This window comes from Acomys russatus, chromosome 28 (assembly GCF_903995435.1).
Source record: "Acomys russatus chromosome 28, mAcoRus1.1, whole genome shotgun sequence".
Classification (NCBI taxonomy): Eukaryota; Metazoa; Chordata; class Mammalia; order Rodentia; family Muridae; genus Acomys; species Acomys russatus.
This window is the reverse complement of record NC_067164.1, coordinates 17,895,961-17,922,661: the sequence shown is the minus strand read 5'-3', so window position 1 is coordinate 17,922,661 and position 26,701 is coordinate 17,895,961. Positions and strand designations below refer to the sequence as shown.

Genomic DNA, 26,701 nt, shown 5'->3' with positions numbered 1-26,701 from the left:
CAAGATGGCTGAAAGAACCATTTTCTAAACGTGAATAGTATGAAACACTATTACATATTAAGACTTTGAAACACAAAGGGAAAACAGATGACAGAAAGGCATCTCTTAAGAAGGGTAGCTATACAAAGGAATATGCGAACACTGTAGGCATCAAACTGATGGTAACAATACAGAAAATGTCTTCATGGAAAGTGACATTTCTAAAGCAATCGGCAATTTATTTCACAACTTCCATCATCTTATTTTCATTTACAGAAAATCCATCTTTATGATAATCTTTTACAAAAATAATTTTAGTGAAATGGAATTAGTCTTGAATTTTTGTCAACCTCCAACATTTATGTAATTAAAATGAACTTGTTGCTGTTTCTAATGACTTTTGTCAAATTGCTTTTAAAGTTATGTTTTCTAAACACACCTCATGTGAACCGATCTAGAGAAGCCGTGAGTAACGGCAGAGCATACTACATGGCAGGGCTATCTTCCCAGTCCTAAGCACTGTCAGCAGCAGCCGTGGTCACTGTGTGTGTTATACACCAGCACCAGAGTCACGGCTCTGCCCATGTGAGTGCGTATGTGTACTCTTCACAAGGTTTCCAATGGCATCATGCCATGTATGGAGCAACACCAGCCCCTCACACCTTAATAAAGCCAGACCAAGTAGAAAATGCAGACACATGTGTGGTCTGGCTTGCCTCTTCGGCAGCCCAAGGAAGACTTTCCCCTGAGTTACAGACTACCTTAGGCTAAAGGTAAGAGAAGATTCACATACAAGCTTGAGAAAAAAAAACTTTTACTTTCTAAATAGTAGAACTAAATTACTTGCCATCAATAGTGGAAGGCAGAAGTGTTGCCACAATCTCTCCTTGTCCTTTTTGGTTTTTATACAAGAAGCACTGGAAACAGTAGAGAACGGCGCAGCGCAGTACAAATGGCTGCCTCTCGTTAACCATGGACATGAGCAGGACAACAATTGCTGGTCTGTTGGAGTAGGGAGAGGAGAAGGAAATGAAGCACAACCCAAACACACAGAGGAACTGCCAGTCGTTCTGTTGTCTGACCCCAGCAACAAGTGTTCCCATCTCCATTTCACAGAAAAGAGAGCTGTGGCTAGGAGTACCGCATGACTTGGGTGTTAATGGGAAGGCTGGTAGGTGAAGCAAGTGCTAAGTTCCAGAAGCACACAGCCCTTTACCTTCAAATCACTCAGCACACACTGAACTTTAGGAAGAGTGATGTGCATATGAGATCCCCTACACCCGAAACTAAGTGCCTACTTCCTCACAGGGACCCGGCATTTCCTGATTCCTACCTTGGGGGATTTGAAGGTGCATTCACAGAAGCAAAGTAGTCTTGGTTTACTTGGCAGCCTCGGATAACTTCTGATACAGTATTTATGGTCTGTCAAGAAAGAGAAACAAAGGAATACCACAGAAAGCTAAGAGGGAGAATCTGTTTTTCAAAGAAGAAAACCGTACATCTTGCTTCTTGGTCTTGTTCGTTCATTTGTTGTTTTTGGAGAGACAGGGTTCCTCTGTGTAGCCCTAGTTATCCTGTAGACCAGACTGACCTTGAACTCAGAGATCCACCTCCCTCTGCCTTCCAAATGCTGGGATTAAAGGTGTGGGCCACCACTGCCTGGTACTTCTTTGTTTTTAAGTATCAAAATTCAGACATGAAAAGATCAGTTAGAGCACTGTCATGCTGAAATACTCTCTGGAGACACTTTCAAGATGTTCAGTCAAGGCCTCACATTAAAACCAGTATTTGATGGACACAGTGACACGCAGCTGTAATCCCAACACTAGAATGAGAGGCAGGAAGAACACAATTTTAAGGCCAGCCTCATTTATGTCTGAGGCAACCTGGGTTCTATGAGACCCTGTCTCATGACCAAAACCAAACAAATGATCTGCCCACATGCAGTTAGAAATCTCATGAAACCAATAATAATGTACTGTTAGAAGTTACACTCAGGCCAGGCATGGTGGCGCACTCCTTTAATGCCAGCACTTGGGAGGCAAAAGCAGATTTTGCTGTGAGTTTGAGGCCACCCTGATCTACAAAGTCAGTCCAGGACAGCCGAGGCTACACAGAGAAACCCTGTCTCAAAAAAACAAAACAAAACAAAACAAACACACAAACTAAAAGAATGCAGTCATTGCTCAAGTAAGAGCTGCTGGCTAAGCAGGCACACTGCTAGTGTACACAGAGATGCAGAAGTTGTAACAGGGTACAGCGGCTTGTACCCGTGACCTCAGTTCTTGGAAGCTGAGCCAAGAGCAATATCTAGAGTTCAAGCCTAACCTGGGCTATAGTGATGGCCTGCCTCACAAATGTATCTCTATATAAGTCCTATTAATTTAAACATACATTCCACAAACTAATCCTGGCATTCCAGGAAGAAGGGAAGTAAAAAAGTTGTGTGTTGGAGCGGGTGGGGGCTGATTTAAAGTAGTGACAAATGAGACCAAAGATAGATAGTTTTATTCTAAAACTTTTGTTATTATTTGTACTTTTAATGTGCATATATTAACTTGACAAAATACAATTTACTTTAAAAATGTTAGCTCTATCACCTATCTATCTATCTATCTATCTATCTACCTACCTACCTACCTACCTACCTATCTATGTGTGCATGTGCCATGATGCTTATATGGAGGTCACAGGACACTTGTAGGAGTTGGTTCTCTCCTCCCACCATGTGGGTCTCTGGGATCCAATTCATCTCAACAGGTTGTGCAATAAGCATCTTTACTGAGCCATCTTGCCAGCCCAGCAAAAATAATTCAAGCAATGTATATTTCTGTGAACTAACTTTATTCTTATAGATAAGAAACAAAAAAATGTCACAAATCAAGGCAAAAATTTACAATTCTGTGAGCCTTCCTGTTGGAGACTAAATAATTTTGTTCTTAAAATCAAAACTATTAAGGTGATCTTAAATGGCCCAAGGATGGTGGCTCACTACTCTCTTGATACAGAAGATATCATAACACCATGCAAATCAAGATGTTCAAATCTTTGTGTTCATTTTTAAGAACACCAATGAAGCCGGCCAGGCATGGAAGGTATGCTTTACTGAAAAGCCACTGAGTACCTGAAAGATGTCACTTTAAAGAGCCATCTTTGGAGGGAGGAAAGCAAAAGGGGAAATGATATAATTTCCAAAAAATATAAACATTTCTGTTTATGTTCAATAAAATTAATGAAGAGCATCATTTCCAGCTGATCAGCTCAGTTTAGCACTGCATCATGAAGCTTGAGGGAAGAGTATGCCGCTTGGACTTAGCGTGTAGCAATTATTGTATTATCATGTAGGAATGAGGAAGCTACCATAAAAATGGTTAGCTATTGCTACTTCTCCTTCAGCTAATGCCTAATTACGGAGTGGCCTCTGTCTTCTCTTCATTTACCTCAGTCAGGATATCAGCAGGGATCCCAGTCGCCATCAGGATAGTGCAAAGCTGCTGCAGTAGCCCACACTGGAACATAGCCTTCTGGCAGCTACTCGTAGCACCGGGAGGGTTGGTGGGAGATACCAGTACCCGCACCAGCTGTGAAAGAGAATATGGTTTGTCTTTTAAAGACTTGTAGCAGGGCATGGCAGTGCACACCTGCAATCCTAGCATGTGGGAGGTGGAGGTAGGAGGACCAGAATTCCAAGACTAGCCTACTTGGATGAGGCCCTGTCTCAAAATCAACTGTAAAGGTTTGAGACAAAACTGTTCTACCCAGAACAAGGTGGTGTGTGTGGCACGTTGCCGTATGTGCTCGCCGAGCAGAGTGCTGTGCCCTTCTTCCTTCTGCTGCAGCAGGGCTAGCGCACAACACACTTCCCTTTGCTTAATGCTGTCCCTGTCCAGGGAGCTTGACACCCAGAGCAGCATCTGCCTCAGCTGTTTCTGTACTCAAATAACACACACAGCACTTACAAAATAAGGAGACTCATGCACTGGGCGGGAGCTAGTCTCATTCATTAAGTCCCTAGGATTCTGACCTAAACATGAAATTTCAGAAACAAACAACTATTTAGGCCCAGTTACATCTTCAAAATAATGTAACATGTGGCTTACATTTTACAAACTAGCCGTGTTTTATGTGCAAAAATTGTGTATACCTAACATAATATTTATCACACTACTTAGTTAATGGACGTGCCAGACAGTAGAGATGCCCAAGTAATCAACTGAAACAACTGTGTCAAGATGTATCACAGATTCTGCCTTACTAATAAAGAGGACCTTTTGGAGATGGGCAGAAAAATAAGTAAATAAGAAAATAAATAAAATAGGCTTGAAAGTGATGTTCTGTTAGGTATGGTAGTTGACCTTTAACCCTAGCACCTAGTCAGGCCAGGAGACATAGTGAGATACTAGCTCCAAAGAATGAAAAAGTGTGACCCAACTTAGAGGAAAAGCTCTAACCTCCTCTCCTGAGTATATTAACTTCAGTTTTCATTGGCTTAGGAGAGATTATAACTGTGACAACAAATCTAGCGTAACAATTTCATTAGGGTACATCTATTCAAACAAGGAAACAAAGATGCACTTTCATTCAGTGTTTAATGGAGAACTTGAAAGATAAACAAACCTAAATAAAACTGGAAAGACAGACACCCTGCAGGTATTCTACCAAGACCAGCATGGCTTCAAAGTCAGAAACTCAAGGACTTCATCTCTTTGATGGAGAAAACACTAATATGAAGGAATCTCAGTTGCTTTAATATGGACTTCACGATCTTCACTAAGCATAAGAAAGGGACTTCTCAGCCGGGTGTGGTGGCGCACGCCTTTAAACCCAGTACTCAGGAGGCAGAGGCAGGTGGATCACTGTGAGTTTGAGGCCAACCTGGTCTACAAAGTGAGTCCAGGGCAGTCAAGGCTACACAAAGAAACCCAGTCTTGGTGGGGGGAGGATAAAAGGGGGGGGGGGAGGACTTCTCAGGGAGGCAAGGCAAGGTGAGCCACTGCTTTAAAGTAAAACAAACACCTGTAGCACCTACATACATGTGTATATATAATATATAATATGTAATATGCACATACATACAATACAATGTTGCATTTCTCTGTGTCCATGATGGACTGTATTAGCTCTTTAGACAGTAATATACTTTTATTTATTTACTTTCTTTTGTTTGTTTTTCAAGACACGGTTTCTCAGTGTAGCCCTGGCTGTCTTAGAATTCACTCACTCTGTAGACCAGGCTGGTCTTGAACTCAGAGTTACACGCTTGACTCTGCCTCCCGAGTGTTGGGATTAAAGGCACACACCACCACCACCCAGCTAGTAATACACTTTTTAAGCAGACACTTTCTTCATACTAATTCTAAAATTTTCTTTTTTCCTCTTATCTATCTATCTATCTATCTATCTATCTATCTATCTATCTATCTTGGTGTTAAACAAATTGGGAAGAATAGGACTGAGGGTCAGAGACAGAGGGTACTAAGATGAAATGTCCTTCAAGGGAGAGCTAGAGTTATTTGTTTTTTAATTGAAAAAAACCAAACTGTTGAATGCACATTGGTGTTTTGTCTGCATGGATGTCTGTGTAAGGGTGTTGGATCTTGGAGTTACAGACAGTTGTGAGCTGCCATGTGGTTGCTGGGAATTGAACCTGGGTACTCTGGAAGAGCAGTCAGCGCTCTTAACTGATGAGCCATCTCTCCAGCCTTAAAAAAAAATTTTTTTTTAAATAGGTGCTGAGGATCCAACTCAGAACCCTGTGCTTCCCAGTCAAGTTCTCTACCTCTGCGCTAAATCCCCAAACCCTCTTTTTAAATTCTTATTATGTGGGTAGAGAGGGAGGGGGAGAAGGGGAGAGGGTATATTAATGAATAGGCCATGTGTGTTACTGTGTGAAGATGGTGTCAGGTCTCTTGAAACTGGAGTTACAAGCACATGTAGTCTCTTAATATTAGTACTGGAACCAAGCCTGGCTCCTCTGGAAGAGCAGCAAATGTTTTTAACCACTGAGCCATCTTTCCAGCCTCTCAAAAAATTCTTTCCATGGTACTCTAAGTCATAACACAGCTACACTGCTCCAGGTCTAAAGGACTCCAAGTAGACCTAGCAGAGACATGTGCACATCAGTGCTTACTGCAGCACCAGTCACAAAAGCTAAGTTATAGAACTGGCAGAGGTGTCCAACAACAAAAGAAATGAATAAAAAATTGGTATATATACAAAACAGATCTTTTTTCGAACTGTAAAGAATGAAGTTATGGGGGTCAAGAGATGGCTCCGTGGTTAAGAGCACTTCCTGCTCTTGCAGAGGACACAGCCTGGTTCTAGGCTGGGTGAGTCTGTGGTGGGTCACAACTACCTATACCTCCAGCTCCAGGGTCTCCAACACTCTATTCTAGCCTTCATGGGCACCCACACATAAGTGCCACACATTCACTCAGACACTCACAGATATAAAAACCAATAAAGTAAACCTTAACAAATAACAAAGTTAGCTGGGCAGTGGCCTTTAATCCCAGCATTTAGGAGGCAGAGAGATGCAGATCTCTAAGTTCTGAGTTCAAGGCCAGCCTGGTCTGAAGAGTGAGTTCCAGGATAGCTAAGGCTACATAGAGAAACCCTACCTTGAAAAACTAAACCAACCCAGACCAAACCAAACCAACCAACCAAAAACGTTATTTCTTTGCAGCAAAGTGAATGCTACTAGAGATAATCATACTAAATGAATAGGCCAAGGACAAAAGACAAATGTCATACTCTTTTGCCATTTGTGGTTTCTAGGTTTTTCATAAACACAGAGAACAGTGTAAGTATGAATGACACAGAAGTAGAAGTGAGAACATCTACAGAACTGAGGGGAATAAGGGGGGGGTAGGTGGGAGGGGGGAGCAGGAAGAGAGCAGAGGAGTATAGGGTGAGCATGCAATCAATATGTAATATATACTTTCCCAAATGTCCCAATGGCAGCCAGTAGGAAATAGTGTCTGATAACCTGAGTTTGATGAAACTTAAATAAAACTACACTGCATGGGACCCACATGGTGGAAAAAGATGGACTCCCTCAAGTTGTCCTCTGAGCTCCATATACATGATGTAATACGCATGCTCAAGCCTAGTACACTAACAATAATAATAAAATAATTAAAATGCCCTTGTATAGCACAGTGCTATCTATACACAATGAGTATATATATTAAAGGTTTTATATTTCCTCTAAAATCAACTAAAAATGCTGGATTTTCAAAATCAAATGGAAACATTTTTCTCTTCATTGAAAGAATCCCTGAACACATGCTAGCGAGGATGTGGAGAGAGAGGAACACTCTTTCATTGCTGGTGGGAATGCAAACTAGTACAACCACTTTGGAAAGCTATCTGGCACTTTCTCGGAAAAAATGGGAATAGGGCTTCTTCAAGACCCAGCTATTCCACTCCTTGGAATATACCCAGAAAATACTCTACCACACAACAGGGACATATACTCAACCATGTTCATAGCTGCCTTATTCATAATAGCCAGAACATGGAAACAGCCTAAGTGTCCCTCAGTAGAAGAATGGATAAAGAAACTGTGGTACATTTACACCATGGAATACTATTCAGCTATTATAAACAAGGAATTCCCAAAATTTGTGGACAAATGGATTGAACTAGAAATTATCATAATGAGTGAGTTCACCCAGAAGCAAAAAGAGACAAATGGTATATAACTCACTTATATCGAGACACTAGCCATAGAGGCATGTCCCATGAAAGAGTTTACTTACCAGGAAAATGGGTCAGAGGGGAGGACATCCTATTAAAACTTTAGGTGAGAGAAGCATGGGAGAATGGGGAAATAGAAGGATCCAGAGGGTCCTGGAAACCTACAAGAAGAACATTAGGATGGGCGGATCTGGGTCCTGGGGTCCTGCTCAAACTATGGCACCAGCCAAGGAAAATATAGGCAGTAAACTTCGAACCCCTACCCAGATCTAGCCGATGAACAGGACATTCTCCACCATTGAGTAGAGAGTGAGGTCTGACTTTCATACAAACTCTGGTGCCCCATTTTTGACCATGTCCCCTTGATGGGGAGGCCTGGTAGCACTCAGAGGAAGGGTAACAGGTCACCAAGAAGAGACTCGATACCCAATGAGCATATACAGGGGAAGGAGGTCCCCCTCAGTCACCGACATAGAGGAGGAGAGTAGGGGGGAAGCAGGAGGGAGGGAGGAATGGGAAGATACAAGGGATGGGCTAACAGTTGAGATGTAATATGAATAAATTAATAAAATATTAATAAAAAAGAAAAAAAGAAAGAACCCCTGACAAAATTCTATCCCTGTGTTGTCTAAGGGCCACATACCTGTAGCATTAAGTGTAGATTGGTCACTTTTTGTGCTGACCAGCCAGAATTTTCATCTCCAACTTCAAACCAAGGTTTCATACGTTGAATATATGAGCCTTCTTTAAAAAAGTTTTGATTGGAATTGTTGTTTTTTAATAAGTTTTGGAGCAAAATCAAGCAGTCTTCCACTACTATACCTGGGGAAAGAAATGGTAGCATTAAGGCCGGTGACATCTGAAAGAATGCAACCAGCATCCTAAAGTATACATCTACACGGTCCACATGGCATGGCGGGTAGCCTGTGCTGACCCCTGACACCAAGTGCCTCTGTCTGTGTGCTTCTAGTCCCCCACCAACTTCTTGATTTCTGTGTCCAACTCATTACAGCAAGTTCTCTCTCATATTCCCCACACGAGCTTAAATCTAGTTTTCAGTACTGGTGACCAAGACCCAGTGAGGAGGCTAATGCGCTAGACACGGCCTTCTAAAGGCTTGCTCTCGCCACGAAACTGCAACTCATTTTCCTACTTAACTCTGCATTCCTGGCTAGGACAAGAAACAAGGCGTCCACTATATACAAAATAGTGAACTAGTAAGTCTTTATTGGCTGAGTCCATCACACCTTACGCGATCTCTGAGACCCATCTGATGCTTGTCTCTGCCTTTCTTCAAAACCTCTCTCTTTCTTGGCTTCTTGATCTGTCCACTCTCGGGCAATTTTTCATACCCTCCACTGTTTCATTCTTCTCAATCGTCTTTGCTTACAGATCTCTGTCCTGGGCATTTTCATCTGTACTACAGCTTCTGTTATCACAACAAAAACTTTCCCACTGACCTCTACTAAGTGCTAGACCAGCCAATGGTTCCTGCTTCCTCTGTGAGTAGAGTGTTCAAGCGCTCACAGCTCTGGCCCACCTAGTACACACAAACCTTTGGTCCTACTAGATGCATGTTCAGTGGGGTTAATGCACTTGCCAATAAGCCTGATGACCTGCATTCAAGCCCAGAGCCCACACGGTGGAAGGAGAGAGACAACCCCTGCAAACTCTCCTCTGGTCCCACACATGCTCTGTGGCACACAACACACTAAATAGATAACTGTGTAAAACAATCTAAAGAGCTGCTTCTTAGAGCAGGCTTATATCAAAAAAACCAGGACAATGAGCAGCTTCCACCTGCTCCCCTCCTCCCCTCATTATCACCATGCATCATGTGGTGCAGTCGGTACAAGGGATAATCAAACGCTGAGGATCACAGTTCACTCTTCCTGCTGCAGCAGAATCTGAGTACTCAGCATTACAGTACCAAGCAGAATGGTCTCAACACTCCAAAACTATCCTGTTTATCCCCGTTTCCTCAATCCAAATCCCCACAACTGTGAATACTTTGTACTGCCTCTACAGTCTTTCCCAGGAAGCTGCATAATGGAATCACTCAGCACATACGGTCACGTTGCCTTTCTGCAGCCTGGCAACTCTTTTCATGAGCCCGTTAGCATTCATCCATTTACCTACTCAAGGACATCCTGCCTGCCTCCAAGTTTTAGCAACATGAACAAAGCATCTGTGAATATTCAAGTGTAAGTGCTTGTATGGATAAGTTTTAATGTAATTTGGATAAATATGCAGCAAGATTGTGCTTAGCTTTGTAAAAAACAGCCAGTGTCTTGCACACTGGTTGCATCCTTTTTTGGGGGGGGGAAGGGAGGGGATTTTCAAGACAGGGGTTCCCTGTGTAGCCCTGGTTGTCCTAGACTTGCTTTGTAGACCAGGCTGGCCTTGAACTCACAGTATCTGTCTGCCTCTGCCTCCCCAGTGCTGTGCACCACCACGCTGGATCCCTTTGCATTCTTACAAGCAATGTGTTTTTTCTGTTTTTCCGTATCCTCACCAACATCTAGCAAAGTTAGTGTGTGGAGGTTCGCCACTGCAAGGGTATGGGGTATCTCACTGTTTCTTTTAATTGTTACGGCAACTGCCTAATGGTGAGATACTGAGAATTTATTTGAATGTTTACTTGTAAACTGTAGTATCTTCTTTTATGAAGAGTCTATTCAGACCTGTTGCCTATTTTTTAATTTGCTTTCTTTTCTTCACTATTAAGTTTTCAAGTCCTTTTTCAGATATAAGTTTTACTAACATTTTCTCTTGGTTCATGCCCTGTTACCACATTCTCTTAATAGTGTCTTTTGTAGAACACAACTTTTCCGTTTTAATAAGTCCCATTAGTCAGTTTTTTTCTTAAGGATCGGGGTTTTGTTTGTTTGTTTGTTTTTGTTTTTTTATTTTTTTATTTTTTATTTTTTATTTTTTGGTTTTTTGAGACAGGGTTTCTCTGTGTAGCCTTGGCTGTCCGGGACTCGCTTTGTAGACCAGGCTGGCCTCGAACTCACAGCGATCCGCCTGCCTCTGCCTCCCGAGTGCTGGGATTAAAAGTGTTCACCACCACGCCCGGCTTGTTTTTGTTTTTTTAAGGACAGGGGGCTAGAGAGATGGCTCAGAGGTTAGGAGCACTGGCTGCTCTTCCACAGGTCCTGAGTTCGATTCCCAGCAACCACATCGTGACTCACAACCATCTATGAGATCTGATATCTTCTCTGGTATACATGCAGGCATAACATTGTATAATAAATAAATAAATCTTTTTAAAAAACCATGCTTTGGGTACCATCTCTAAGAACCTGTTGCTCTGATTGCAAACTTAAGATGCATGCTATTTGCAATAGTTATTTACTAAGTATGTAAACTGACAAAATAAAAATATGAAAACCAGTTTGGTGTGGTGACGCACGCCTGTAATCCCAGCACTTGGGAGGCAGAGGCAGGCGGATTACTGTGAGTTCGAGGCCAGTCTGGTCTACAAAGCAAGTCCAGGACAGCCAAAGCTACACAGAGAAACCCTGTCTTGAAAAACCAAAACCAAAACCAAAACCAAAAAAAAAAAAAAAAAAGAAAGAAAAATATGAAAACCTAAGTATTTTATGAAAATAAGGTTTTTTGCTTGCTTTGAGACAGTAAACACATAGCTGTCCTATAATTCACTATTTATCCCAGGCTGGCCTCCAACTCAGAGATACCACAGCTGAGGGCAAGCTGAGCTGCAAGTAAGGAACTGCTTGTTCAGAACAGTGCTGAGCCTTGCCCTCAGACTTCATCTTAAGGCAGTGTGCCTCAGTTTTGAGGCTGGAAGGGAACTTTGCACCCAAGAGGACAGGTTTGAACAACACCAGCTTTCTAGCTCTACTCATGAGGCACAGATTTGCTCCTGGGAATAGGAAGGCGCCCCATACACTTATTGAGGTGAACTGAGATGTTTAGGGGCACATGGGCACATTAAGATTGTATCAGGAAAACAAAGTGCAAGAATACCAATGCTTGCTGTGCAGGCCTGGGGCCCGAGGCCCGAGGCCTGAGGCCTGAGTTGATTTCTGAAACCCATCTAAAGAGAATCCACTCCACAAGCTCTCCTTTGACCTTCATGCACAAATGCAGCTCAATCCACCACTACTACTCCCTGTTTAAAAAAAAAAAAAAAAGACTTTTCTTTTTTCTTTTTTTTATAAAGAACTAATTGACATACCAGACCAAGAAGAGGATGTAACTCCCTCACTTGATCCCCATACAGCAGTGGATATTCAGCACAGAGATGGTGACAAGCCCACTTATCTGTCATCTGATCGCTTACTATGTGCCTCAAGGATGAACAGAGAACTTCCAAGTGTCCCAAGTTTACTCGGTCCCTGCTGTGGACATAGTCTACTGTACCTGTCCCTGGTGTGAAACTACTGTCCACCCTTCTGCCCTCCTACACCCCCAGAGCCGAGCCTATCTTTCCCTTCACCTTGCGCCTGCAGCTCAACCCTGACTCTGTAGCCTGACTCTAAAGCCAACACCAGCAACTGCCACCTCTCCAGTTTTCTGAGAGCCTCAGTTTGGTTGGTTATCATATTCATGCCCTCTGTGTTCTATTAGGCTTCCCTGGCTCCTGAAGCCTATTAACTCTGGTGTACCCCTTAGCTCTGCAGAGTCCACACCTACAGACACAGGGGTGTGTTTAGTCAGTGACGGATGCTGCATGATCTGTGAATTAATATTAGTAACTGTGACTTCAATAAGAGAACCCATCCTGGGAAAGTGGGAGTATCTGCAAGTTGCTGCCTCTGAAATCACAGTGCCTTGGGAACTTTTATTCAATCAGTCCTGACACTGAAGGAACCATAGTGTGCTCGTCTAAGTCTCTGACATGTGTGCTCAGTGCAGATCGACTCCCTCCTGTCCTCCCTCCCTAGCTCTGATGTCCACAGATCTTCACTCCCTCGGTTCAAGAGATAATGTGCTAAGGATTCCTGCTGCACTGACTTTCAGGTCCCCTCCCTGGAAAAGGCTGAAATCTGTGAAAACCTGACGTTTTACAGTGACATGTGATTGACTGTGGGAGTTGATAAGGCCGGGGAAGAAGGGAAAATCATATATACTGCGGTAAAGCCATGGTACCTGCCCTCAAGGTGAATGAATACAAAGCAGTCTCCACAGTCTCTCATTCTTACCTCCATCACTGTTTCCCTCCTCTGTAATGATGTCCAGTAGTCTCTCAAAAGCATTTTCAAAAGCAACAATTTTCTGGATTGCTCCATTGCTCCTTGTTAGTGCCTGCAGTAGTAAGACGCCCTTATAGAGAAGAAAGATGGCGTCAGCTGAGGACACAGCTTATTGGACACCTAAAAATTACTGTAGAGTCACAGAATCCTACAATGAACAGGAGTTTACAAATCCAACTGCTTCGCTCTCTATATACAGAGGGACATAGAGGGAGGAGACAGCATAACAAGTTGCCCTCCTGAAGGTCACAGATAACATAGGAATGGGGCCTTGGCAGGAGCTCACACCTACCAGGGCTCTTTTTACTGTAAAACAAAATGACGTCATACTTATGCATCACGGCGTAGTTTCTGTGAGCTGAGGCTGCTTCGCCCTCTCAGATTCACTTTTCTCAAAAATGGTAATGCTACAAATCATCAAACCCACCACATTCTTATAGAACTCCTGTAAAGACCTGGCTCCCAAATCCCTACAATTTGATTTTAAACCAACAGAAGAGAGAGAGAGAGAGAGAGTGTGTGTGTGTGTGTGTGTGTGTGTGTGTGTGTGTAGGAAGTTTACAGGAGGTACTTGTGGCACAGCTTCCCCTCCCACAATCCTTCCTGCCTGTCCTTTCTGACTCACGGATGGCAGAACGGCTCCCACAAAGAAGAGTGGTGAGAAGATCAGCTATCTTGGTACAGACAAGATATGATCCAGAAATGCACAATCACCATTCACAAGCACAGTCATGGAGTGGGCTTTAAGAAGCGTGCTCCTGGGCACTTGAAATCTAAAATTTGTCATGGAGGAGATGGGGCTCCGGGTATATGTAATGGGGACTCCAGGTGCACAAGGGGACTCCAGAAGTGTGTACTGATAAGAGATCAACAAAGCTGTCTGGGCTACAGGGACTACGGAAATGGCTTAGTGGTTAAGAGCACTGGGTACACTTCCACAGGTCCTGAGTTCAATTCCTAGCATCCACATGGTGGTTCAAAACCATCTATAGTAGAGTCCGATTCCCTCTCTGTGTGCACAAAAACAAAGCACTTATATACATAAAATAAATAAATCTTTCAAAAAAGAAAAATAAAATTCCACTTAAATAATCTTTTTTTAAAGTTTAAATAGGGGGCTGGGCGTGGTGATGCACACCTTTAATCCCAGCACTCCAGAGGAAGAGGCAGGCTGATCTCTGTGAGTTCGAGGCCAGCCTTGTCTACAAAGTGAATCCAGGACAGCCAGGAATATATTACACAGAGAAACTCTGTCTCAGGGGGAAAAAAAAGACAGGTCTTTGCCATTTTAGTTTTTTTCAGCTTATTAAGATGCATAAGTTTATATATTTTGTCACTTATCCTTAAAAAAAAACTTATGTTGCTGCTTATTACTCATTTCTTTTTACATGTATGGTGCTTTGCCTGCATGTATGCCTGTATCCCACTTGCACACCCAATGCCCGCACAGCCCATAAGAAGGCATAGGATGCTGGGCATGGTGCCACACACCTTTAATCCCAGCACTCAGGAGGCAGAGGCAGGTGGACCACCGTGAGTTCGAGGCCAGCCTGGTCTACAAAGTGAGTCTAGGACAGCCAGAGCTACACAGAGAAACCCTGTTGAAAAAAGAAAAAGAAAAGAAGAAGAAGAAGGAGAAGGAGAAGAAGGAGAAGGAAGAGGAGGAGGAGGAGGAGGAGGCGGCGGCACAGGATCCCCTGGATCTAGAATTATACACAGTTAGGAGCTGCCATGTGTGTGAATTGAATCCAGGTCCTCTAGAAGAGCAACAGTGTTCTAAACTGCTGAGGAGCCATCTCTCCAGCCCCATTTCAGAATCACAGAGTAAGTACTTATGAGCCCCTAGGTGACTACATGGTGAAAGAGACAACAAATACAGTAAGTGGAAAGCACAGCTACTATTTCAGAAGAAGACGGTTAGCAAACAGGGAGCTTGAGGGATGTGCATCCCTTGGTGGCAGGTGACAACTGGCTGTACTGGTGGCACCTGAGCTTCTGCACAAGCCTTTCGACTCACTGGCTCACTCTACACCTTCCCCTGATTTTCAAATTTTAACACTAACATGAGAAAGGTAGAATAGAATTTAGATGTCAAACTCTCCTGCCAACTTGAATTTAACTGTACACAAGAAAAACGACAGAGGCTGGAGAGATGGCTCAGTGGTTAAAAGCACTGATTGCTCTTCCAGAGGTCATGAGTTCAATCCCCAGCAACCAGATGGAGGCTCACAACCATCTATAATGTGATCTGATGCCCTCTTCTGTACATGCAGGCAGAGCACTGTATACATAATAAAAATTAAAAATAAAAATAAAAAAGAAGAAAGACAGTACATGCAAGACACACACACGCTGAGACTGCTAAAGTGGACAGAACCAGAAGCCCTACTTCCTGGATACATAACTTTAAGTTCACAATCCCATGTCTCAGAGCACTTATGTGCAAAATAGGTTAATATCATCTTGAATCCCTCTGCAACACTTAAAAAAAAAAAAAAATCCCAAACGGAACAGAGTCTAACTATGTAGCTGTGGCTTCAATGGAACCCTCTATATACACTACACTGGCCTCAAACTCATGGAGATCCTCCTGCCTCTGTCTCTAGAATGAGGCTGTCTCTAGCTGGAGGCTAAAGGGATGTTCTACTAAACCAGAATGTCACCGAATTTTAAAGGTGGGAAAACAACATCTAGAGTTTAGCATTTTTATGAGCCACCATGTGGTTGCTGGGAATTGAACTCAGGACCTCTGGAAGAACAGCCTGTGCTCTTAACCTCTGAGCCATCTCTCCAGCCTGTTTAACATTTTAAAATCAATAATTATTAGTAGATTATTTTTCTCTTATCATGCTGAATAAGTCAATTGAAACCAAGAAAATACAGCTATAAAACTAAGATGTGAGATGTTACAACAAAAATAAAACTTAATCTCTATTCATAAAATTAACAAAAGCCAACACAGACAATTTACTGTCTCAAATAAAAACGGAGGCAAAGGCCAAGCATGTAATCCCAGCATTTGGGATGCAGAGGCCGGCAAATCGCTGTGAGTTCAAGGCCAGCTTGGTCTACAGAGCGAGTCCAGGACAGCCAGGCCCGTTACACAGGCAAACCCTGTCTTGAAAAACCAAACCAAACCAAACCAAACCAAACAATAAAACTGAGGCAAAAAGTTGGAAAAAAGGGCCAAGAGTTAAAAGACAATAGACCTAAACCATGACGTGGGTGGGGAAACAGAGGATACTGGGTGGGGCAGATCAAAGCACCCGATGAGCTGCATGAAAATGTCATCATTTTATTGTGTACAATGAATCAAAATATGCTCTAAGAAGGAATTAAAGAGTCAAAGTAGGCATCTGTACAAAAGGACAACTGTACATCTGGAAATTAAAATAAATTCTGATGACATGAACAAAGAATTAGAGAAAGAGAATGTCTTCATCTCATAGTTTAACAGCCTCTTATTTAAACTGAGGCCCAAACAGAAGCCTTGAGTTTAAGGTACATAGTCATATTTTATTTAATTAGGAAATGTGGGGCGGAGTGATGGCTCAGCGGTTTAGAGCACTGACTACTCTTCCAGAGGTCATGAGTTCAAGTCCCAGCAACCACATGGTGGCTCACAACCATCTACAATGTGATCTGATGCCCTCCTCTGGCCTGCAGATGTACATGTAGGCAGAGCACTGTATACATAATAAATTAAAAAAAAGAAATGTGTGTTACAGGCTTTGTGAGCCTCTTGATGTGGGGACTAGAAACCAACCCTGGTCCTCTGTAAGGAATACTTCTCACTGTTGAGCCTTATCTTTATCCCCCATAGTCATATTTTCATTATAGAAAAAATCCCAAATTATTCCTACTACATGGATGTTCATTTAAATAAGACAGTTCTAAGAAAATAACATGTAAAGCAGGTGCAGAGATGCACGTCTGCAATGCTGACACTCAGATGGGAGGCTCAAGTTCAGGCCAGCCTGGGCTGCAGAGTGAGATTCTGCCTCAAAACACACAAACAAGCACTGTAAGAGTATTTGAATACTGAACGAAGATTTATTTCTTGTGAGGTTACATTTTACTATCTATAATACTGCTTTGCCATATAACTACAGAATTTTAAAGTTTTGGCTTTATTTTTATCTGTGTGCATGAGTGCCTGTCTGATTCTAGGTATGTGTACATGGCTGGTGACTACAGAGATCAAAAGAGGCGTCGAATGCCCTGAAGCTGGAGTTGCGGACAGTGTGAGCTGCCACATGGTGCTGGGAACTGGACCTGCGTCCTATCCAAAAGCAGCAATCGCTAACTGCAGAGCCATCTCTCTAGCCCCACTACAACAAAATTTTAAAATATGTATCACACAGATGAGAAGTCAAGGGTTTGGTGTAGCCTTGTTTCTGCTTTGCATTAACATGTTATAAAGTTCAAAATCATATGCAAATATTAAAGTGAATATCAGAATGGAAAATGACTATAGGACAGTCACACTCTGCAGGTAAAGAGATTGTCAATGAAAATCCTCCGGACACATGTTCAGTGAAAATTGAATGAGGAAGCCAAGCGCAATGTATGGTAAACTTACACCACTTAATGTCTCAGACAATTTCTGAGGTGGAATTCTATGTCAGCGTTTCAGAAGACTAGGGAAAAAGTCTAAACCTATGGAACTAGTAAATTTGAATAGCAAAATGGTTTGTCTGACTCTAAATACTTGCTAGGCAGAAGACCACGAAAAAATAAGCCTTGCATGTAAGTTTAAAAGGTCTAAATGATTGGCCATCACCCCAATTTTCCAAAACTAACTTTTCTTAACTCATAAAAGGAAAAAAAAAAGGTTTTATTTGCAAAGAGAGAAAACAGGCATCATGTTTTCTTTCCAAATTAAACTTACATCATTCCGTATAATTTCTCTGGAATCTGCCAGTAGGTCCATTAATCTTGAAACACCTACAACATACAACCGTAAGAAAAATACAAGCTGACTAAAAACACAAACAGTGAGTTAAGCTACAATTTATTAAGGTACTACTTTAGTCACTTCTAGGGAAGAACCCTTATTGTGTACTCAGATTACACAGGAGGCGTCACTTACCCATGGGGCTGACTAAGATGATTTGCTGCACTGGAGGCCCTAGCTGTTTCAAAAGAGAAGTCAGGAGTCTCACGCCAGGCCAGCGGACATGGAAATCAAACTCCTGCAATGGAAGAATTTCAACTGTTTAGCAGCTATATTTGCTATTTTCAAGGAAAACATTGTTTTCAATTAATAGTGCAATTTTAAAAAACTACAAGTGAAAAATAGAATTTTGGTGACCTTTAAAAAAATTAATTATAAGAGGTAAAAAGCAATAAAAAGTAATATTAATTGATTAAACTGACTAAAATGTTAATAATGATAAATAGCACTCTGTAAAACTAGAAATGATGCCTTTATTATTTTACTAGCTCACATATTTTTTACAGCACGTGTGGATCTCTCACAATGCACTCAAAAGCAGGATACAGCCAACGTCACTGTCTTCTACAGTAGGGACGTACTGCTTCATCATCAGCACCCACAGAGACAGCAAAAGTAGCTTATTATCACAACAGAACAGCAAGGTTCCCTGTTTACCTCCAACAAAGATAACAGGAGAGTGACATTTTCTGGCTGCTTAATGAAAATTTCTGTAAACTGGCTTCCCAAATCCTCACTCTGTCTTGTAGAATTTTCTTCTGTAATATGCAAAGAACAAAGTACTTCAACATGATGCTATGTTAAAGTATCCTTTCACTGAAGAGTTAAACAGAAATGTAAACAATTCAACAGTATCAGTAATACAATTAAGATTCAAAACTATCTGTAAACTCATTTTCAAGGTCAGGTAAACACCACATTTCCTCAAAGACATCAGGTTAACTTCTATTAGGATAAGGGAATTATCTAGGGTAACAGAAATGTTCTGCCTTGAATGTGGCAGTGGTTATACTGTTTCTTTTTTCAGAGCTGGGGCTTGGACCCAGGGCTTTGTTTATGGCGGGCAAGCACTTAACCACAGTGTCACATTCCATCAGCCACTACTGAATTCTTCTATCTAAACTTGTAAGACTGTACAACTTCTATGAGCAAGTTTTATTTTACATTAACTGTATCTCCAAATCAGAACACCTCAAAATGGCGTTCCTTGTTAATTTTTACTTGTTAGTGCATTTAATTATGAAATTAAACCATCTTCAGATCATCCAGTATTATTTTCATATAGAACCTAGAGAAGTATTTGGAAATAAAAGCAGATTTAAACACTGAATTAACTTCCTTCCTTCCTTCTTGGCTGTCCTGGACTCATTTTGTAGATGAGGCTGACCTCGAACTCACAATGATCCGCCTGCCTCTGCCTCCTGAGTGCTGGGATTAAAGGCACGCTCTACCATGCCCAAGCTAACATTGAATTTCTTTACAACATTTAGTAGTAAAATGATTACAGTTTTATAGCCCTGCGCGGTAGTGCATGTCTGTAATCCCAGCATTCATGAGGGTGAGGCAAGATGATGGCTTTGAGTTTGTCACAGCAACTCAATGAAATTAGAAAAAAAAAATCAGTACTAGGAATAGGGTGCTGAGCCGGGCAGTGGTGGTGCACGCCTGTAATCCCAGCACTTGGGAGGCAGAGGCAGGCAGATCACTGTGAGTTCAAGGCCAGCCTGGTCTACAAAGTGAGTCCAGGACAGCCTAGGCTACACAGAGAAACCCTGTCTTGAAAAACCAAAAAAAAAAAAAAAAAAAAAAAAAAAAAAAAAAAAAAAAAAAGGAATGGGGTGCTGCTGTTGTAATAAATTTAAGCATGGGGCTTTTACGCCTTGGACTTGTTTTGTTAGAGGACTATGGAAGACTTTGGAACTCTAGGTTAGAAAAGTCATCCAGCACTTAACAAGCCACTCATTCTTGTGGAAGCTTGAAAGGTAAGAATACTGAAAGAAGTGCTGGGCGAGGTGGTGCACGCCTTTAATCCCAGTGGAGGCAGAGGCAGGTGGATTTCTGTGAGTTCAAGGCCAGCCTGGTCTACAAAATGAGGCCAGGACAGCCAGGGCTATACAGAGAAACAAACAAAACAACAACAACAACAACAACAACAACAAAACAAACAGAATGCTGAAAAAAGCACAGATAATGGAGGCTTGGCTTGTAGGGTTTTAGAGGGAGCAGACTCTATTAAGGCAGTATATGACGACATTTTGGATTAAGACTGTATATGGGAAAAGAGATGCTCGGCAGTTAAGAGCACTTGCTGCTGTTGCTGAGGACCTGGGGTCAGTTAGTTCCTTGCACTCACATGGTGGCTTACAACTATCCTTAACACCAGATCCCAAGTTTGAAGGATCTGATATCCTCTTCTCACCTCTGTGAGCACCAGGCACAACATAGTGGGCATACAAACATGCAAGCAGATATATCCATTCAGATCCCCACCGAAGAGAAAGGAATCTGTGTAGCAATCTGTTGGGGCTGAGGAATTAGCTAGGATTAACGAGATCAGGACCACCATGGTTTACTGGGGCCATGGGGCGATGGTCTGCTGGGGCTGAGAAGTCAGCTGTGGCTGGGAAGAGACAGGCTGCACTGAGGTGAAGTCTCTGTATTTCACTAGGACAACAGGAAATATTTCCCTAGGATCAGTATACAGAAGCTGTGGTCCAAGGGGCCAAGCCCGTATCGCAAGCTGACACTAGAACTCAGCAAGGTGTAAGAGTCTCTTCATGGTACTGCTTTTGAAGGCATGAGAGGTGAAAGCTCGGTGTGGGGATGGAGGCAGTGTCACAGAGAGCAGCTGAGGCTTGGCACACTCAGGGATGCAGACCAAATACAAGGGTTAACTCAATGCTTGCACCAAACATGAGAATAACTTATGAAGCAGTTTATATCCTCAATTTATTCTATGACTACAGCACATAAAATACTGCAGCTTATTATTACTATGGTTCTACATTTTGAAATGAACTGGTGTGATATAATCTAATATACCTTAGCTAGGGTTTCTACTGTCACGATAAAACTGTATGACCAAAAGTAATGTGAAGATGATGGGATTTACTTCAATTTAAAATTGCAGTCCAGCATGAACGGACTACAGGAAGCCAAGGCAGGAGCTGAAACAGAGTCCATGGAAGAACACTGTCACTAGCTTGCTCAGCCTGCTTTCTTATACCCCCAGAATATCTGCCCAGGTGGCACCACCCACAATGGCTGGGCTGTCCCATACCAATTACCAACCAAGAATCATGCTAATCACCTGCATTCTTGCCTACAGGCCAACCTTATGAAGTCATGTTCTCAATTCAGCTCACTCTTCCTAGCTATGTGTAGGATTGCATCAACTTGATAAAACCAACCAGGACAAGCATCATTTTAAGAAGTCACAGCCCTAAGGCAGTATTTCCAAACTTTAAAGCTCTATTTATGTGCAAGGGTGTTTTCCCTGCATGTATGTCTGAGCACCACATTGTGCAATGCTTAAAGTGGCCAGAAGAGGGTGTAAGATTCCCCAGGCCTGGAGTTACATAAGGTTGTAAGCCAGTATTTGAGGGCTGAAAATAGAGCCTGGGGTCCTCTGGGAAAGCAGCCAGGGTCCTTAACCACTAAGCAATCTCTCCAGCCCCAGCACTTCTAAACTTTAATGCAGTGTCCTCAACTAGCTAAGCAATAGTACACAAAGCATCTAGTGGTATAGTAAGATAAAATTGCTAAAACTATTCATTAACTGTATCTAAAAAGTCTAAGTCAAAACTATAGCAATAAGAAATTTTATCTAGCTGGGCATGGTGGCTCATGCTTTAATCCCAGCACTCTGGGAGGCAGATCTCTATGAATTCTAGGATAGCCTGACCTATATAGTAAGTTTCAGAATAGCCAGCTATGTAGAAAGACTCTGTCTCAACAAAACAAAACAAAACAAAATTATATCTACTATACATATAGGCAAAAAATATTAGACAACCATCCCATCACATTGGTATACTGATATCATAGCTGAGTTTATCTCTTTAATCTTAGTTTTTATATATTATGTGGAACTTTCTCTAACCTGAAAAATAATTGGTTCCTTAATAATTGAGAACAAAACAATAAACAACAAAACAAAATAAAAACAAAAACATCTTGATTTATTGTTGTAACAGAAATAAACCTAGAACAGAAAAGTAAAATCAAAGACTAATTCTTTAGGATTGTGTGTGTGTGTGTACATAAATTTATATTTGAATATATACATACCCCATATATATTTACATAACATGCATAGCTATCTAGCTATCTATCATCTATCAACCTATATCACACATGTACACAACAAAGACACACACACACATCCCACCACTTTCGAGATTTATTTAAAGAACTAGCTTTTAATTAAATATATACAAATACATATTTGTTCTTAAAATGTATTTATATGTATGTCTTCCACACACACAATGGGACCTTTGAACAGAACTCCATATTGAGCTCGCAATCCATACTCTGGAGAACAAAACTGTTGGATAAAAAGAGGCACTCTAAAGCAAGCATGGTGGCATATGTCTGTGATCTTAGCACTCAGAGGCAGAGACAGGAGGATCACTGCAAGTTCTAGGCCAGCCAGGACCACATTATAAGACCCTATCTCAAAAAACCAAGTTCCGTACCCTGAAAAAGAGACGAGAATGAGGCGTTCTAACTAAAGCAGTCTAAAACACAGTTAGAAGAATATCAAGTAATCTTTGCAATGGTGGCCCAGCAGCTAAGCAGGTCTGCCTATTTAAAATGCTTATCTGAGCTTTCTATCAACCAGTTATGTCTATTACATAATTCATAAATTCTCATTAGAAAGTAAACTGGCCATATTTATTCAACTGAAAAATCTATGGAGTTTTTACAAACAAAAAAAGGGCAGCAAGAGAGGAGATACTGTTCTGTGTCATAATATATGAGTGACAATGCCCAGCCTTTTGTTTTTTTAATCTGAGGATGGAGAAGCAACACTTATCTCCCAGGCTGCTAGAGGACTAAGTAAGATATGGGACATGAAAGGACTCTGAACCCTTTAAGGCGCTACACAAACATGAGAAAACAGTACTAGAAACAACAGCTCCTGATCATAGCATCCCAAAGAAACAGCAACAAATGTGAAGGCATTTTCTGAATTCAAGCTAGGGACTCAAATACCACAAAAGATAGTAATAGTAGTTTAGCAAGTTAGTTTTCTTTTAGTATTGGCAACTGTTATTTTAAATCTACTTTAGATAACATTTCATTCACTTAAAAGTATTTAGGAATATTAGTTAAACAAAGACAGAAACCTGATTATTTCTATTATGAAGAAAAGAAATACTGTTAAAAGTTACTAGAAGTCAAACAGATCACCAGACAGTAAATATCAGTGAATTTCAGAAATTAAGGCAAAAGGTCAGTAACTGTGGCACTTTAAAGGGACAACATCAATATACATGTGTTTCTAGCTTACTCATAGTAGATAGGTATGCATACATGTGTACCCGTATTCAAATATTGCTTATAAATAAACAATTTGTTTTCCAGGAATTATATCCAGAACAAATTTGAATAAATGGAGCAACCAGGAGAAAATCTGATTTTATTAAAAGGTAAACTAGAATTGTTTCATAGTATGGACAGCAGATTGTTAAATATTTCTCTTTAATTACAGATTCTGACACACTGAAACCAATGTCAGAGTGTTTAGCAGCCAGAAGAAACAGCATTTGACAGTGTCCTTTTATATTACCAGGTCTTAGGTCTAAAGCATCATGCGTATGAAAACACAAACCTTTACCTTCAACATCACCTGAAAAGGTAGACAAAAATAAATGAATAAATGAAAAGCCAGTGGCAAAGAAGATGCTCTCTATCAGTGTAAGCACAGAAGCAGGTCAAGTAAGGAGCATGATCTCGGACGACAAGAGGCCCTCATCTAAGTCACACCACTCAGGCTGTTCAACACACGAGCATGCTAGATATTTAAGACTAGGGGAAAGATTTATCACTAAAGGGCTATAAAATAGTCCCAAGGTAAAAAAAAATAAAAAAGTCTAAACAGTCTAAGTAATCCTCATGAAGGATTAAACAGAAGGTACTGGTAATACAACAAGAACACATTTCTTAATATCTATTTTAAAACATTTACTCATATAACGGAAGTTTCAGAAGAAAAAGTCCTTAGAAAAATTATTCTGCTACCTTTTATTCAAAAGTTGTTTTTCCTATATTATCAAAAAGACTTTTGAAAGATGAATTAAAACCAAGAGCACAGAAGCAGGCACCATGGCACCTGCGTGGGATCCTAGCGCCCAGGAAGCTGAAGGGAGGCAGGGCTGCAAGGCCAGCTTGGGCTGTGTGCTGAGTTCACACCTAACTCCACAGTGAAAGCCTGTCTCAAAAAAACCAAATACATAAAACATAAAAATCCTAATACATACAAGAACTACCTCCCAATGCCCAGGATCTAAGAAATAAAAGTTTTAAAACCATTTTTTATATAAGTGTGTTGCGTAGCTGGGCATGGTTTGACACAGCTTAAATTCCAACAGCTGGGAGGCAGAGGCAGGCAGATTGCTGAGTGTGAAGTCAATTTGGTCTACAAAGCGAGTTCCAGGATAGCTAGGACTACATAGAGAGACCTTTGCTCACACAACAACAAAAAGGTGTGTTTTATTTAATTTTCTCATTTGAAAAACAACTAAAAGTACATATCTTTCTCTTCAAAGCACAGTCTCCTGTAATATAAAGTGGCTCCATGTTCAACTTCTTTTTCCATGGATATGCTTACTAAATATGTTTATACCTCTTAGGAAATTAACAAACTTCTAAGTGAGATATCACAGAGAAATAAAATCTTAACAAAAAATGTACTTAATTACACTCACACTGCCAGTATAGGGGGGTTAGCATGCACATGCTCGTCTCCTTAACTGTTAATAAATATGTGCAGGGTCAATACTTACTCATATTTGGGTCAGGTCTTGATATAAATTAGAATTACAGAACACAGGAATGAGTCTGCCCTCTCTAAGACAGTGAGAACCCACTGTAACTAGCAGCTGGGGAATGTGCTCAAGAGCAGCGAGCATCTTTTTTACAGGACACGCGAGGCGCAGACAGTCAGCCCAGCCTTTCGCCAAGTAACAGAGCACAGGACATGCTCTTACTTTAAGTATTCCAATTATGTTGAAACAAAAAGGGAAAGGAGGACATACCAAGAAAAGGGTGGATTTCAAACATGTGCGCATTATTTCATACTAAATAGACAACCCAAAATTTTAAAAAAAACTCCCCAAATTTAATACACTGTTGCTCTTTATATATGAACGAAGTCTAAAAAAGAAAAAAGCTTAGGTATTAGAAAAAACAGCCCCTAACTTTGTGCTCAGGCACAAGTGTAACGACACATACAGAGACCAAACAACAGCTAGAGGGGATTTTTTTAAACTACGCACTGGCTAATGTGCATACTGCCCAATTACAGCCCTAAGAGGGAAAAACTTAAGAAAGAAGGGACTGGGGCTGAGGAGATGGCTCAGTGGTTAAGGGCACCACCTGCTCTTCCAATTCCCAGGACCACATGGCTTACAACCATCTACAATGTGATCTGATGCCCTCTTCTGCAGATAGAGCACTCAAATACAATAAATAAAATAAAATAAAATAAAATAAAAACAAGAAAGAAGGATCTGCTGGGTCACACTTCAGCCAAAGCACAAGGGAGGCAGAGGCGGGCGGATCTCTATGAGGCCAGCCTGGTCTATATAGTGATTTTAGGACAGCCAGAGCTACACAGCAAAAGCAAAAAACAAAGGGAAGAAGGGAGGAAGGAAGAGAGAAAAGGGGGGAAAGTATCTGGGGTTGGTAAGCCAGAGTGGAGGAGAGTCCACTAAGACACACTTCCTTTGAAAATGTCAGGATATCTAATACCTTGTGTGCTCACTAAAAAATAAAAACGTAAAAGAAACAATGCAGGTGAGGCGTGGTGGTGTGTGTCTACAATCTTAATGCTCTGGAAGCGGAGGGAGGAGACTGAGCTTAGATTAGAGTGAGTCCTCAACGTAAGGACAGAAACTTCACTCTACCCCATCATAACAGCTTAGAATACACATGGAGCAATCATCCTAGAGACACCATTCAGGCCCAAGGTTAGATCTTTACTGTGTTGATTCAAAGAGCAACATAAGAACAAAACAGCATGGGCTGGAGAGATGGCTCGGAGGTTAAGAGCACTGACTGCTCTTCCAGAGGTCCTAAATTTAATCCCCAGCAACCACATGGTGGCTCCCGACCACCTGTAATGAGATCTGGTGCCCTCTTCTGGAGTTCAGGCACATGTGCACAGCAGAACATTGTATGCATAATAAATAAATAAATCCTTAAAAAAAAAAGAAAGAAAACAGCCTGCAATGAACAAGTTTAAACAATAAATTCAACTTGAAAGTAAAACTGGCATAACCTAGTTAATTTATATATAGAAACACAGTAAAATAACCGGAAACTTACCTACTTCTTCCTCTTCATCATTAGATATTATATTATAGAGTGTGTCCAAAGCATAAGCTATTATTTCAGAATCCGAACTGGAAAAAAGAAATTATTATACTTACACATTGCTAGCTGGAGTTTAAACTGTTATGGCCATTTTTAGGTAGTTCTTTCATAAGACCAATAAAGTACTCATTTTTTTCCTATAAACCTAATCTAAGAAAGTATTAGTAAAAATAGTGTGTAAAGCCAGGCAGTGGCTCATTTCGTAATTTCAGTTCTCAGGAGGCAGCGGAAGGAGAGT

The 26,701-nt window shown here is 41.2% G+C and overlaps 1 protein-coding gene across 1 annotated transcript in view; it reads right to left on the bottom strand.

The window, feature by feature from the left end:
- The window catches only part of Uso1 (USO1 vesicle transport factor), a 61,811-nt gene that overhangs the window by 19,440 nt on the left and 15,670 nt on the right, over positions 1-26,701 (bottom strand). Inside the window, exons 4-12 of the mRNA XM_051170524.1 lie at positions 26,416-26,492; positions 18,517-18,617; positions 17,995-18,097; positions 17,794-17,849; positions 12,852-12,972; positions 8,324-8,502; positions 3,420-3,560; positions 1,313-1,401; positions 827-981 (exon numbers count right to left, since the gene is read on the bottom strand). Of these exons, the coding sequence (XP_051026481.1) occupies positions 827-981; positions 1,313-1,401; positions 3,420-3,560; positions 8,324-8,502; positions 12,852-12,972; positions 17,794-17,849; positions 17,995-18,097; positions 18,517-18,617; positions 26,416-26,492 (1,022 nt within the window). The remainder of the gene's footprint in view (positions 1-826; positions 982-1,312; positions 1,402-3,419; positions 3,561-8,323; positions 8,503-12,851; positions 12,973-17,793; positions 17,850-17,994; positions 18,098-18,516; positions 18,618-26,415; positions 26,493-26,701) is intronic.